We start from the raw sequence: 15785 nt of genomic DNA on the forward strand, positions 1-15785 counted from the left end.
TTGATACTTCTCGTAACACCCGCCCAACCCCTTTAATACTTCCTAAATGCAAGATACAGTGTCAGTTCTTCCTAAGAAATGTAAGGACTGGTCTCAAGAAAGGTTATATTATGATAAGAGAACTATGGAGCCAGCTGTCAACCTTGAAATACAAATTAAACATTTAAGTTGGCATAATGAACACTTCCAGGAAGGGCAGTGGCTAATAATCTGTAGGACAAGGCTACCAGGTTTACTATGGCTCCTCTTCAAATGACAATGACAAAGATTTGAGGTAATAAGCTCAGAAAAGCCTTTTTAGTTCCAAAATCATCTTTCCTGGAAGACTTGGAAGTTCAAACTTCACTACGTGAGATTTCACTGCTCTCATATCAAGCCGACTGACCTCCACAGCTCAAGAGACTACCTGTTAGCTGATCCCCTAAAGCATGGAGAGATCGATTCAGGAAGGGGGATCTATTCAGGAAGAGATCTATGCATCAGGGTTAGCTGTATGAGAAAATCTGCTTATATTATTTTTGGCTACAGACAGGTGTTTCCAATTTCTCATGTTTAGTCTTAAATGCATCCAAGTTTGTGTGTGTGTGTTGGGGGTGGAGGGAAGAACCAGATACACTTATTTTCAAACAAAAGCTGCCACATGTTTATTAAGACATTACTGGCTCTTAAGCACAGCTGGATCTATAAATCATTTTCCATATATTATCACACATTCAGGAAAGTTTCTGAGATGATATATCAAGACAGGCTTCTCTTGTGACTCAACTGGACCTGAGGAAAGAACAAAAGAAATTACATACCTGATTTATAGCTGCTGGTCATCAACAGACACGTACTGGCAATGTAATCTTTTGAGACAGGATAGCTAAACTGCTTTCCACTCCTTGCTAAAGCTTTGCCCAAAATGCCTGTACCTTTAAAAATCCTCTGTCCTAATTAAATCTATCTGCATTCTCAAAGTCCCTCAACATTCATTAATCTCTGAGGAGACCAAACAGTCAACTGTGATGAAGAGGCCAACTGCAAAGCTCAATCTCAGAACCACCACATCTCAGGCCTGAAAGGACACCATGAGAAGGGAAGGATGTTCTATGGTTTTAAATATTGGCCAGCAGAACTAATGGCCAGCCCCATTATCTAGCTCTGTGAAACAGGGCAAGCTGCTAATCTCTCAAGAAACATATATATAATAAGAGGATTTAAGCTCATACAAGCTATAGCTATATCTGAAGACCCATCTCTCTGTGTTATTAAGTCTTTCGTGGATTAAACATGTTCAGTAATTACAATTTTGATGAGAATTATTGAATGCAACATTAGAGATCAGACCTCAGAAGAACCGAGCCAGATTGCTGTGATTTGGGATAAGAAAGGAGGGTCCAACTTCAGCTAGACAGTTCCTGATCTACTTCCAACCCACCCCTCTAAATAAAGATGCAGTAACCTAGGGGTAGAGAAACAAAGCTCAGCTAATGTGCTGCTTCCACCAACTGACAGCAATGGGTGTATCTTAAAACCTGCAGAATTTGTAAGAAAAGGGCTTTCTTACTTCAAATAGTCTCTTTAGAAGTCTGAGTAATGGTGCAACCTGGAAAAGTAAAAAATAAGTCATCTAAACAACTTTGTAATTACCCACAGTGTTTTCAATTAGATCACAGAAGGGCACTTAGGAAGATTTTAGTGGGAAAAATATGTAATCACAATCATTCACACCAGGCAGTTAGGTTCAGACTCCTCAATCTGACATTCTGGAGGATCTGAACGCCTCAGATTTTAGGTAACATGAGTAGGCTTACTCCAAAGTTTCACATGGGGGGTCTATGAAATACCTGATCAGACATAAACAATAAAAATGTCATCAGTCAATTCCAGTCACTGGTATAGCTAGAAACAGTGTCATTCTAAAGAGCAATGCTCTGGTGGAAAATCTAATGGCCTTTAGGTCTTAGAGAAAAAAAAATTTCAGTTATAAAAATACCAAAGGATTTGGAAGAAAATTCTAAGTGCAATAAGAATCTGCATCCTTTTATAAAATACAAACTGAAACAGAACCACTCCAAATCTGATCTGAAATGAGATAATTTCAGATAATTTCCTTTCAAAGTAAGTAGAACTGTAAACCACATTATTGTCTGGTATATTCTCCTTTCACAACTATTTCCTCAAAACCAATTTACATTCCTCCTTTTCTTCACTCCAGATTTTAGTCCGTTTTGAAAGCAGGAATTCCCTAAAGCATACAAACATAAACACAGCGTTCTATGTAGCATTCACTACCAACACAAGGAGCAAGGAAAGAGGGCTGTGATTTACATCACAAGTTTTCTACTGAAAGCTCTTTAGTTCTCCCTAAAGATCCACCTTGTCACCTATATCTTCTAGCAATGATGCAATTAGGTTTTGTTTGTTCCTGTTTTATAGCCAAGTATGTTGGGTACAGAAAAGAACCTGGACAGCGCATATAAGTTTTGGTTATCTTTGTGGTTAACACCCTTATTTACAGCTTACAGCTACAGGGAAAGAAACACCTTTTAAAAAGAAATCAATTAAATCTAGTGGAGTAAACTGAATTATTAAATCAGCAAAAGCTAATCTAAACATAAGGCACGAAGAAAGTGGAAATATTATTAAAGTGGCTAATTTTTCTCAATTTGACATTCTCAAAATAGTGCTTTCCAAAAAATATATATATTCCCCAGGTGAAGTTTCCTGCTAGTGACATTTTATGGTAGAAAATTACCCAAAGTACTGCCCAAGGTAATTTATAGATTCAATGCCATCCCCATCAAGCTACCAATGACTTTCTTCACAGAATTGGAAAAAACTACTTTAAAGTTCATATGGAACCAAAAAAGAGCCCACATCGTCAAGGCAATCCTAAGCCAAAAGAACAAAGCTGGAGGCATCACGCTACCTGACTTCAAACTATACTACAAGGCTACAGTAACCAAAACAGCAGGGTACTGGTACCAAAACAGATATATAGACCAATGGAACAGAACAGAGGCCTCAGAAATAATGCTGCATATCTACAACCATCTGATCTTTGACAAACCTGACAAAAACAAGAAATGGGGAAAGGATTGCCTATTTAATAAATGGTGCTGGGAAAACTGGCTAGCCATATGTAGAAAGCTGAAACTGGGTCCCTTCCTTATACCTTATACAAAAATTAATTCAAGATGGATTAAAGACTTACATGTTAGACCTAAAACCATAAAAACCCTAGAAGAAAACCTAGGCAATACCATTCAGGACATAGGCATGGGCAAGGACTTCATGTCTAAAACACCAAAAGCAATGGCAACAAAAGCCAAAATTGACAAATGGGATCTAATTAAACTAAAGAGTTTCTGCACAGCAAAAGAAACTACCATCAGAGTAAACAGGCAACCTACAAAATGGGAGAAAATTTTCGCAACCTACTCATCTGACAAAGGGCTAATATCCACAATCTACAATGAACTCAAACAAATTTACAAGAAAAAAACAACCCCATCAAAAAGTGGGCGAAGGATATGAACAGACACTTCTCAAAAGAAGACATTTATGCAGCCAAAAAACACATGAAAAAATGCTCACCATCACTGGCCATCAGAGAAATGCAAATAAAAACCACAATAAGATACCATCACACACCAGTTAGAATGGTGATCATTAAAAAGTCAGGAAACAACAGGTACTGGAGAGGATGTGGAGAAATAGGAACACTTTTACACTGTTGGTGGGACTGTAAACTAGTTCAACCATTGTGGAAGTCAGTGTGGCGATTCCTCAGGGATCTAGAACTAGAAATACCATTTGACCCAGCCATCCCATTACTGGGTATATACCCAAAGGATTATAAATCATGCTGCTATAAAGACACATGCACACGTATGTTTATTGATGCGGCACTATTCACAATAGAAAAGACTTGGAACCAACTCAAATGTCCAACAATGATAGAGTGGATTAAGAAAATGTGGCACATATACACCATGGAATACTATGCAGCCATAAAAAATAGAGTTCATGTCCTTTTTAGGGACATGGATGAAACTGGAAACCATCATTCTCAGCAAACTATCACAAGGGCAAAAAACCAAACACCGCATGTTCTCACTCATAGGTGGGAATTGAACAATGAGAACACATGGACACAGGAAGGAGAACATGACACTCTGGGTACTATTGTGGGGTGGGGGGAGGGGGGAGGGATAGCATTAGGAGATATACCTAATGCTAAATGACGAGTTAATGGGTGCAGCATACCAACATGGCACACGTATACATATGTAACAAACCTGCACAGTGTGCACATGTACCCTAAAACTTAAAGTATAATAATAATAAAATAAAATAAAATTACCCAAAGTAAGATAATGAAGATGAGAGTCAAGATAAACAGACTACAATTTATTAACTGTAGAATTAGGAATATATAGTATCTCTTCATACTGTCAGAAGTAGTTTATAGGTATCTCTGACTTTTAAACATAAATAATACCTACCTATACATCAGGGCCTTGCCCTTTTCATTCCCCAAGGCAAAGTATCCACTTCTCGGAGAAAAATCCATGGTATGAACATGAGAAATATTCTTATTTTTAATGACTGGGAAGTTTGAAAATACTGTACAGGAAGGAAGATGAACCTGCAGGACATAATACAAAGCTTTAAAGTGTAACAACTGGGAGCTCATGTTTCTTAAATTGTAATCTTCATTCTATCTTCCTGCTGAAACATAAAGCTCATTTTGATTGTAGCACACAAGAAAGTACAGTCTATTAGTGCAGCAAAGTGTTCCAAAATTAAGTTTGATCTTTCTTTTTTTATTACTTTATTTTTATAGTTAAGAGATACAACTGCAGTTTTGCTACATGAATTTCTTGCACAGTGGTGAAGTCTGGGCTCTTAAGTGTCACCATCACTCTAATGGTGGACAGGGGTGTCCAATCTTTTGGCTTCCCTGGGCCACAACGGAAGAAGAAGAATTGTCTTGGGCCACACATAAAATACACTAACACTAACGACAGGTGATGAGCTTAAAAAAAAAAAAAAACAACTCATGTTTTAAGAAAGTTTACAAATTAGTGTTGGGCCACAATCAAACCGTCCTGGGCCGTGGGTTGGACAAGCTTGATGTACACTGTACCCATCAGATAATTTCTCGTCCCCTACCCCTCCTCCCACGCTCCCACCTTTCCAAGTCTCCAATGCCTATTATTCTACTGTGTCCATGTGTACACACTATAAAATTTGATCTTTAATGTGTTAACTGAGCAGAAAAGGAAGAAAGAGAAAGAAGCGTCAGTACAGCATCCAGCATGATGCCTCAGAGATTCAAATGTTTGCTGAATGAGTAAATTAATGAACAAACTAAAGCAAAAAGTACCCACTCTAGCTTAATGACCACAGTAAAGAATACTAAAATCTGATCACAGGGAAAAGAGATTTTAAACATGAAGGTTCATCTGGTTAGTTAAATGGTGAAAAAAATTAAACATTATAAAGTCTGATTTTACATAACTGAAGCCTAGGCAAAGTCATACCACATATATTCTACTATCATAAAATTGCCATTTTGTACTTTTTTCAACTATTGTATATACACTTTGCCTTTTACAATTTCTCTTCGAAGAGGGCTGAATCATGAAAATCTAACTCCAAGTGAAACTGTTCTGATTTAGAGAGAGCCAAAAGCTCACCTCAAAGCCAGACGTAAGTATGAGGAGGAACACACACAGTCTCTTTCTCCAGAGTCTACTTCCTAAGTTCAGGAGAGTTGAGACAGGTCCTCACCCAATTTGTGGATGAATAAAACCCAGGTATGGAAGCAGTTACCTTTAGGCCACAATTGTAACAACGCTCACTTTCAGATGTTCTCTAACTCTCCCAAGAGATATAGCACCTTCATGTTCAAATATATACAACCGTTATCATTCAGCTGGGCAGTTAGTCATCCTCCACACTTTTAGGTCAGACTTTATACCATCAATCAAAGTGATTTTCACAGGCAAGTGCTGGGTAAAAACCACTGATACATACACCTATTAAACTGGTTTCAGTCAGTCACATATTAGGCCAAATTCTGATACATACTTACTGACCATTTTGTCAAGAAAATACTGTTTACAGTGAATCTCCAAGCCACATTCAATTATTTTCAACTTTGCCAGAAGGCAGGTTCTGCCTGCACAGCGTGGCATCAATGTGAAGGCAATGGTGCTAATGAAAAGTGGTCTTGACCCATTAAAGCTAAGAAGTTGGCAGTACCCCAATTTGGACTTCACTTCTAAAGTTCTTAAATACCACTCTCTATACAGGTTCCTTGAGAAATTACTTTTAAGTATATATATTTTTTCAAGCACTTAGTAAAAAAGCAGACTCCTGTTTTACAGAGAGAAGCCACAACATGGATATTGCAAAATTTATTTACATTTAATTTGGGAAGGCAGATATTATATAAATTTGTGATAAGTACCTTGGCTTAACTGTGTTTCACTTGGGTTATTGTAAGTTTGTATCCTTCAAGCATGCCCCAACTATGAAAAGATGATCCAAAACATCAGGAAAGCAGATGATCAGGAAAAAAACATTTGCTACAAGGGGTGAGGACAAAGCTGTTCTACCTCTGCCTTTTGTTCCCACCCTATTCACCTGATACTATGAAACTATGCCTCAGGCATTCACTCACCAACTTTCCTGGAATGACTTTGAAGTTTGGGGAGCTGGTTTTCTGACTCTTCCTCATCAAAATACACTAGAACCAACCTTTCTATCTGAATGACTTTTCTTTTCTTTTTTTTTTTTGAGATCAAGTCTCACTCACTCTGTTGCCCAGGCTGGAGTACAGTGGCGCGATCTCAGCTCACTGTAACCTCCGCCTCTTGGGGGCAAGCAATTCTTCTGTCTCAGCCTCCTGAGTAGCTGGGATTACAGGTGTGGGGTACCACGCCCAGCTAATTTTTGTATTTTTAGTAGAAATGGGGTTTCACCACGTTGGCCAGGCTGGTCTCGAACTCCTGGCCTCAAGTGATCCTCTCACCTTGACCTCTCAAAGTGCTGGGATTAAGGTGTGGGCCACTGCACCTGACCTATTTTTAAACTTTATCTCTGCTACTGACTTGGAATATCAGGAAAAGGAGGGGAATTGTTTACAATGTCCTCCTAAGAGATCAATAGCATCTACCTGCAAAATTTCCCAGTGTAATCTCTCAATGCATTGGTGAATCTTCCCTCAGGCCAATGATCTCACCTGATTAAAACTATGCTGTGCTCTGACATCTATTTATAGCCCCCATTTTAAAAGCTATAATTGAACTATTAATTAGGAAAAATGCCTATAAAGATCCAACTTCTTTAACTCCTGGCCTCAGGTGATCCGTCTGCCTCGGCCTCACAAAGTGCTGGGATTACAGGCGTGAGCCACCGCAGCCGGCTTTCTAATACCATTTCTATCACGACAGTTAAGTTTCCAGATATCAAAATTCAACAAGTAAAAGCTCGCTCATCCTTGATTTAATGGGTAGAAAGTTCCATGACGTTCTACTATATCCAAAATTGTCGATGTAACAGGAATTTGACTTCTGAGTCTCCTACTAGTCCAACAGCTTAAATTCACAGTGCTTTGTAATGGGATGACAAAACCGTCTGGATCATTATAAGGAATTGACTGCATTTAACAATGCTAACAATGTTTTTTACAAGGCATTATGGAGCTGCTATGCCTGGCTTCTTTCCATTAGATATTATGGTTGACTACCATTTAAAAACTGTGATTTGGCTTTTACTAATGAATTCCTTATGTGATTTTGCCACAATAAAAAAAATATAAATGCTGTCATGATCACTGAAGCAAACAATGCAGAACTAACTATTATGTGTCTTGCAGAATATATTATGTCAACAGGAGATAGATCCCATGGTTTTCTAAAACAATTTACTACCATTAAAGTGATAAAAGGTTAATATTACTAGTATACCACTCCCATTAGGGAGCAGGGATTTTAAAGCTGACTTGAATTAGAACCTTCTCATTTATCAAATGATTCACTCAACAGCATAGCAATAAAATGCTATGCTGTAATTTTCACACTCTTTTTCCAGCAAACCATTTTGTTGTTGTTGTTGCTGTTTTTGAGACAGACTCTTACTCTGTCACCCAGGCTGGAGTACAGAGGCACGATCTTGGCTCACTGCAACCTCCACCTTCCAGGCTCAAGCCATTCTCCTGCCTCAGCCTCCTGAGTAGCTGGGATTACAGGCGCCCACCACAATGCCCAGCTAATATTTGTAATTTTAGTAGAGATGGGGTTTCACCATGTTGGCCAGGCTGGTCTTGAACTCCTGACCTCAAGTGATCCACCCACCTCAGCCTCCCAAAGTGCTGGGATTACAGGTCTGAGCCACCGTGCCCAGCGCAACAAAACATTTCTTAAGGAAATCATATGCAGAATCCCAATATATATACCACAGACAACAATGACACTGCTCTACATGATACAAGTTAAGGAGCTTAGCCTCCTCCTTGCCCTACATGCCATATAAAGCCCTGTGCAGAATCTAGGGCTCTGTGGAATTCAGCCAGAAAACCAATGAACTGCTAGAAAAAAATGTGGAATCTAAATCACAATTCTGCCCTTTATTAACTGTTTACTTTGGTTAAGTTAATCCTCTGAAGAACTGTTACTTGGCTCAAACTTTTTGTAGAACTCTTTGTAAATCTTTGTAAACGATATATTCTAATACAAAGCTGATGGCAGATACGAGGCTTTCTGCCAAGTGAGCACAATAAAAATAACACACTTTGTAAAGTGCGTACAATCTGGTAGTACACACATAGCAGCAAACATAATTCTGGTATTCAAAGTTCTATGCCTTCTGTATACCTGGTGCCTTGACCAAAAAATTGTTAAATGAATGAGAAAATTGGCTCTGCCTGAAGAGTAGGAAACTTCACAGAGATGGGGTGACACTGAAAGTGAGCTCTGATGTTGGGCAGAAAAGAGTTTACATAGGCCCAAGGCTGCTATCCTTAGAAAGTTCTGGGCTGGGCACAGCAGCTCACTCCTGTAATCCCAGCACTTTGGGAGCCCGAGGCAGGCGGACCATGAGGTCGGGAGTTCGAGACCAGCCTGACCAAAATGGTGAAACCCCGTCTCTACTTAAAAAAAAAAAAAAAAAAAAATACAAAAATGAGCTGGGCGTGGTGTCGCATGCCTATAATCCCAGCTACTCAGGAGGCTGAGGCAGAAGAATCGCTTGAACCCAGGAGGCGGAGGCTGCAGTGAGCCGAGATCGCACCACTGCAGTCCAGCCTGGGCAACAGAGCGAGACTTGGTCTCAAAAAAAAACAAAAAACAGAAAGGTCTGCTTACAAGGGTGGCCATTGCATAGTGTCAGAGAACTTGACTAGCACACAGTTCCTATCCTGGCATGAAAATTTCCCTAAATGATATGGGTAGCTCACTGTGCCTAAACTGTTTGTACAAACAATGTGGTTTATGCTAAACACCTGGCTTTTCTTCTGGGAATCTAGAATTTTGGTACATGCTAGGCAGAGGGTACCTATATGAAGTCCCAATAAAAACCCTCTGCAATGAGTCTCTAATGAGCTTCCCAGATAGAAAACACCTAACACATGTTGTTACAACTCATTACTGGAGGAATTAAACTGTCCTGTGTGACTCTACTAGAAGAGGACTCTAAAGGTTTCCTCCGGACTTTACTCCATGTACCCTTTCCCTTTGCTGATTTTGCTTTGTATCCTTTTCACTGCAATACATTTTAGCCATGAGTTCAATGAACATATGCAGAGTCCTGGAAGTCATCTCTAGTTAGCCACCAAACCTGGAGGTGGTCCTGCGGATTCCTGATACAAAGGGTATATTCAAAGGTACTACCTAGCTATTTAAATTACAATACTTTTATACAATTTAATTTTCAAGTTCAACTTACTTTCAAAACCCGAGAATTGCCTCCGTTCTGTTAAGACAACAGGCCTTAAAAAGGTAAATGAGGAAAGAAAATTGTGAAGGAATGAAGTGTCTGCCTTAAATATAGTCCTTAACATTAATACTAAAAGAAACCTCTGAAAATGAGGACCACTTTAGGAATGGTGAGAATGGACAGCAAAGCTTTATTGAAAGAAGTGACATCATCAAATATGGTGGCTACTGTGCATCCTTCCAACAACCACATCCAAAAGCTACAATACTAATAATTCCTATATCAAAAGAAGCCACTGTTTTAAAAATAATTCAACGCTCTCCTTTCCTGTTACTCTTGCATGTTTTCAACTTAAATTTAAAAATTAACAATAATAAAGGGGTAATGAAATATTTACCAATCTGACTGCTTCTTTCATTTTTTCTGAAGCAATTGCCAAGATTTCTGTAGTAGGATTGAAGGTCAGAGAAGTAACACCTGTAACCAAGTTCATTATAGCTTTTATTGGCTTTGGGTTTGTTTCTTGGAGACAAGAATCTTGATTGTATATATTTACCACTCCACAATTAGAACTACAAAGAGAAAAGGATTAAAATAGATTAAAAACCAAGTAAAAGGGCTTTCACAACCTAAGTGAATATAGATTTAACCCCACAAACTGGTATTTACAGGAATCATATGTTACAAAGAGACCAGCTATCACCACTATAGCCACAGATGTCCTATAGAACCTCCAACCAAACAGGTTGAAAACAGAATTCAAATTCTCCCCCTTCTGTTGACTTCTTGAAGGCTAAACTTTACTGACTCTTCTTGCATCCTGATTCCTTCACAGTCACCTTTCTCCACTGATTCTTGTCACCAGGATTCTATTTCCAACCTACTTCTAGTGTCTCATTCATCTCATTTACTCCCACAGACCACCTATCACCCACCACATCCAAATCAGTGCCTTCAGTCTTAATTATGCACTGCATTCCTAAAGGTTTGTGGGGGTGGTCACATGCATATTATCTCTTCTAACACCATCACCCCTCCTCCCCTCCTTCCGCCTCCCTTCAATGACAATTCCACTCCTCTGGTTGCACAGGCCTGGAGCCTGAGAATGTGAATACTTCTCTCCCACTCCCCATCTTCTAAGCACTTATCAAATACATTACAAACATCCTTTGCCTATTCCCCCACTGCCATTCCTACTGTCCTGGTGACTCATTACCTGATGCCTGCCTATTGCTGCAGTGACCTCAAGGCTCATCTCCCTGTCCTTTCTTCCTCTTCTAAAAGCTTAAAGATTTGCTTAAGATTCTTTAAGAATAACCTGAAGATTCTAAAAGCTTAAATGGTCGTTGGCCAAGCACATCAGAAATCAATTACACTGAAGGGCAATTAAAATTAAATGAGTTTAAGCTACTAGTATTAGATTCTTTCCTATATAGGCCCTTCAAAGGGGGCTAATAAAAAGTGATACAAAAAAGAGAGGGCAAGGAAGACTGGCTTCACAAATCTGAGTGAAGATCCTTTCTGCACAGTTTTTCTTGCCCCACATAGAGGCAAATGCAGTTCTTAAAACTACTTATAATGGACACAGGAAGGGGAACATCACATACCGGGGCCTGTTGGGGTGGGGGGAAGGGGGAGGGATAGCATTAGGAGATATACTTAATGCTAAATGACGAGTTAATGGGTGCAGCACACCAACATGGCACATGTATACATATGTAACAAACCTGCACGTTGTGCACATGTACCCTAAAACTTAAAAGTATAATAAAAAAATTAAAAAAACTACTTATAATGAGTTTAAACAGCAGTCTTCATTTTAAAGGAGCTTTATTCCCAGAAGATCTGCTACTCATGAATTGCTGCCATAGCGCACACTACCCTGGTAAATGCTTGGCTTGTGCTGAGATGTCCCTCGCTACAGGGTTGGCACGGGTATGGGTAGGAAAGGAAGGGGCCTTCATCAGGGCACTCTCCCTCCAAGGGATCTGTTACTGTCTTACTGCCTAAGGCAGATGGCCTGGTCTCCAAGCTCCACAGCCTAGTTCTACTTGCCTTTCCTCCCAAACTCCAATTTGCAAACGGTGGTAGGGATATATATACAAGCAGTTTCCCCAGTTTTAACCTGGAAGGAGAGAGTGAACAAAGAGTAGAGAGTATGCTAAGTTTCTGGACAACAAGACCCCTTGACTTCCCATCCCAGGGAGGATTTGACTGAAATCATTTCATGGCTCAATTGTGTTTGGTCTAAGAAAATCACAAAAACCTACTTCTTGAAGTTACAGAATTATGGGTTCTAATTAGTGGTTTAGTAAGGTAGCTTAGAATTACTGCAAAGTATCCAATGCCTCATCCTCCCACCCTGCATCTTCAGAATCAAGTAGTAGAACACAGCCATCTTTTCCCCAGTGTAATAACCAATGTTTTCAGTAACAGCACAGTACAATGTGTTCTAGATAATATTTTTTAAGTTTCTACAATACTATCAAATGGTATTTCCTAGGAACATGTTTTTTATTTATACCCCCAGCTGGATAAAGGAAAAATGCTTTAGGTATCTTTAAGATTTAAACCCAAAGTTACTTATTCTATCTCCTCATCAATGACAAGAAGCTGAAAATAATTATAGGAAAACTTGATGTGATCAAACAGGTATTTTAAATAGGAAAAAATACAATGATATAAGGTAGTGCCAGCATTTTCTTTGCTAAAAAGGTGTTCAACTGCAATTATAGTAATCCCTTCTTATCTGCAGGGCGTATGTTCCAAGACCCCCAGTGGATGCCTCAAACTGTGGATTACTGAACCCTGTGTGTACTGTGTTTTCTCCTATACACACATCTCTATAAAAAAGTTTAATTTATAAATTAGGCATAGTAACAGACTAACATAACTAATAATAAAACCGAACAATTATAACAATATATCCTAATAAAAGTTACGTGAATGTGGTCTCTTGCTCTCAAAATATCTTACATAGATTTCAGATTGTGATTAACCACAGGTAACTAAAACCACAAACAGTGAAACTGCAGATAAGGGGGGAACTACTGTAATATTATTATTCAACACTGCACAAAGATGATAAAATGAAAAAAGCTCAGCTGGGTTGACCAATTTCATATTACTGAATAGTTTATAAAGAGAACTACTCATGCACCACCTAGTATATTCAATTCCTCAACATATTCTCATTAGCACAATGTGATTAAGGTTACAAGAACCTCCCTTTACTTACCCACAAGCAACATACTGTCCATTCCTAGATGTGGCAATGCTTAATCCATATAAACTGCCTTCATCAACAAATCTGTTAAGGCACTTCCTTGAGTTCACATCCCAAACATAAACTTCTCCATCCCCTGCATAAAAGAGCGAAAAAAAGAGTTGTTAATTTTGCTTTAAACTTGAAAGGCAAGTAAACTGGCCACTCTCAGTCCCTCTTAACAGTACAGGAGACTACAAATACAGACCTATTATAACCCTCCTAGTTCTGGAAAACTGGACTAAGAATATTTCTTTTTTCTTTTTTCCTTTTTTTTGAGATGCAGGTTTTCTCTTGTCGCCCAGGCTGGAGTGTAACTGCGCCATATCAGCACACTGCAACCTCCTTCTCCCGGGTTCAAGCGATTCTCCTGCCTCAGCCTCCCGAGTAGCTGGGATTACAGGTTTGTGCCACCATGCCCAGTTAATTTTTATATTTTTAGTAGAGACTGGGTTTCACCATGTTGGCCAGGCTGGTCTCGAACTCTTGACCTCAGGTGATCCACCTGCCTTGGCCTCCCAAACTGCTGGGATTACAGGTGTGAGCCATCATGCCCGGCCTAAGAATATTTCTTGTATACATTCACATATACAGAAAAAACTGCATCAGTTAGTCATTAATAGACAGTACCTTTAGGTTTACAGGAAAAAAATCACAAGCTCTTGGTTTGAGTTGAACTTTTAGAAAAAGCTTCTAAGTTCCACTCAGATAAATTATTGAAGCAAAAATCTGAAGCAAAACAAAACACCACTCACTAGCGTAACTCTTCCAACATCTATCAACAGGTATTAGACTACCTAATAGGCAAGGTTAGTGATTTAGATACCAAACTGTTAACGATGATGGAAGAGGAAGAAGTGAAAAATGAACGGATCCAGAACACGGGAATTTATAATTAAGAAGACACACCCAATTTATCTATTACCAAGTTATTTAAATGATAAAAAAAAAAAAAGGCTAAACACAAGCTTACGAATAAGCACAAATAGTTTACTCTAATGACCCTACATCCATCTCAAAAGTGGATCCTCACTATTTTACCTCTTCCTTTTTCTAGTACCTCAATATCCTTCCTTGCAGGATATTGCTCTAAAGTTCACCCTTCCATATGTACTCTTATTCTCCCAATGAGAATTCAGTGAATCTCAGTTTCAACTCCCTAACAAATAAAATGTTCCAGGCTAGAGTAAGCATGCAGGTTAAGCAGTAGTAAAACATATTTGGGAAAACTGAATAGGATCAAATTTTAAAACCTTTGCCTTATATGTCTGCCTGTACATTAATGTTATAATAAAGGAAAGTGTTTAAAGATTAGTCTCTCAGTAGACTAAAATGGGAAGAGATCAAAAGCAAGAACATCTAGAAAGCAAGTGCATGAAATGGTCATGAGTTGATGACTTATGGTAAAAAAGGCAACGTGAGATGGCCAGGCATGGTGGCTCATGCCTGTAATCCCAGCACTTTGGGAGGCCAAGGCAGGTGGCTCACTTGAGGCCAGGAGTTCGAGACCAACCTGGCCAAAATGGTGAATCACCATCTCTACTAAAAATACAAAAATTAGCTGGGCGTGGTGGCACATGCCTGTAATCCCAGCTACACGGGGAGGGTGAGGCATGAGAATCGTCTGAACCCAGGAGGCAGAGGATGTAGTGAGCCAAGATCACACCACTGCACTCCAACCTAGGAGACAGAGCAATGCTCTGTCTCCAAAAAAAAAAAAAAAAAAAAAAAAAAAAAAAAAAATCCATGAGTAAACAAAGACAAAACCAGTAAAGTTAGAAAAAGGTAAATTCTTCAACTCTTTTTATCTCAAATTATTCTTTACATGTAACAATGTAATGTGAACAATATGTTACTAATCACACAAACGACTCCATACAGAATAAGAAAAGGGTCCACACGCAGTGGCTCATGCCTATAATCCCAGCACTTTGGGAGGCCAAGGCAGGCAGATCACCTGAGGTCAGTAGTTCAAGACCAGCCTGGCCAACATGATGAAACCCTGTCTCTATTAAAAATACAAAAATTAGCCGATGTGGTGGTGTGTGCCTGTAATCCCAGCTACCCAGGAGGCTGAGGCAGGAGAATTGCTGGAACCCGGGAGGCAGAGGCTGCAGTGAGGCGAGATCACACCACTGCACTCCAGCCTGGGCAACACAACAAGACTCAGTCTGAAAAAAAAAAAAAAAGAAGTGGCTGGGCGCGGTGGCTCACGCCTGTAATCCTAGCACTTTGGGAGGCCGAGGCAGGTGGATTGCCTGAGCTCAGGAGTTCGAGACCAGCCTGGGCAACACAAGAAAACCCCATCTCTACTAAAACACAAAAAATTATCCGGGCATGGCGGTATGCGCCTGTAATTCCAGCTACTCAGGAGGCTGAGGCAGGAGAATTGCTAGAACTTGAGAGGCAGAGGTTACAGTGAGCCGAGATCGTGCCACTGCACTCCAGCCTAAGCAACAGAGTGAGACTCTGTCTCAAAAAAAAAAAAAAAAAAAAAAAAAAAGAAGAAAAGGAGGAAGAAGCGGAGAGAGAGGAAGAGAACCATCAACATTTCAAAATTACCCCTAACTTACCAAGGCTTAACTTT

The 15785-nt window shown here is 39.4% G+C and overlaps 1 protein-coding gene across 4 annotated transcripts in view; it reads right to left on the reverse strand.

Moving 5' to 3' along the window:
* Positions 1-619: 619 nt before the first annotated feature.
* UTP18 (UTP18 small subunit processome component) overlaps positions 620-15785 on the reverse strand; it is a 39366-nt gene continuing 24200 nt past the window's right edge. Inside the window, exons 10-14 of one of the 4 annotated variants that reach the window (XM_004041382.4) lie at positions 13172-13295; positions 10331-10505; positions 4494-4636; positions 1550-1588; positions 620-771 (exon numbers count right to left, since the gene is read on the reverse strand). In XM_004041382.4, the coding sequence (XP_004041430.2) occupies positions 1564-1588; positions 4494-4636; positions 10331-10505; positions 13172-13295 (467 nt within the window). In that variant the 3' untranslated portion in view covers positions 620-771; positions 1550-1563. Of the gene's footprint in view, positions 772-1549; positions 1589-4493; positions 4637-5027; positions 9987-10330; positions 10506-10539; positions 12059-13171; positions 13296-15785 lie in introns of those variants that run through there. The other 3 variants (XM_063706261.1, XM_055387626.2, XM_019028443.4) reach the window with 3 other exon arrangements.

The sequence above is a fragment of the Gorilla gorilla genome, chromosome 4 (assembly GCF_029281585.2).
Source record: "Gorilla gorilla gorilla isolate KB3781 chromosome 4, NHGRI_mGorGor1-v2.1_pri, whole genome shotgun sequence".
Classification (NCBI taxonomy): domain Eukaryota; kingdom Metazoa; phylum Chordata; class Mammalia; order Primates; family Hominidae; genus Gorilla; species Gorilla gorilla.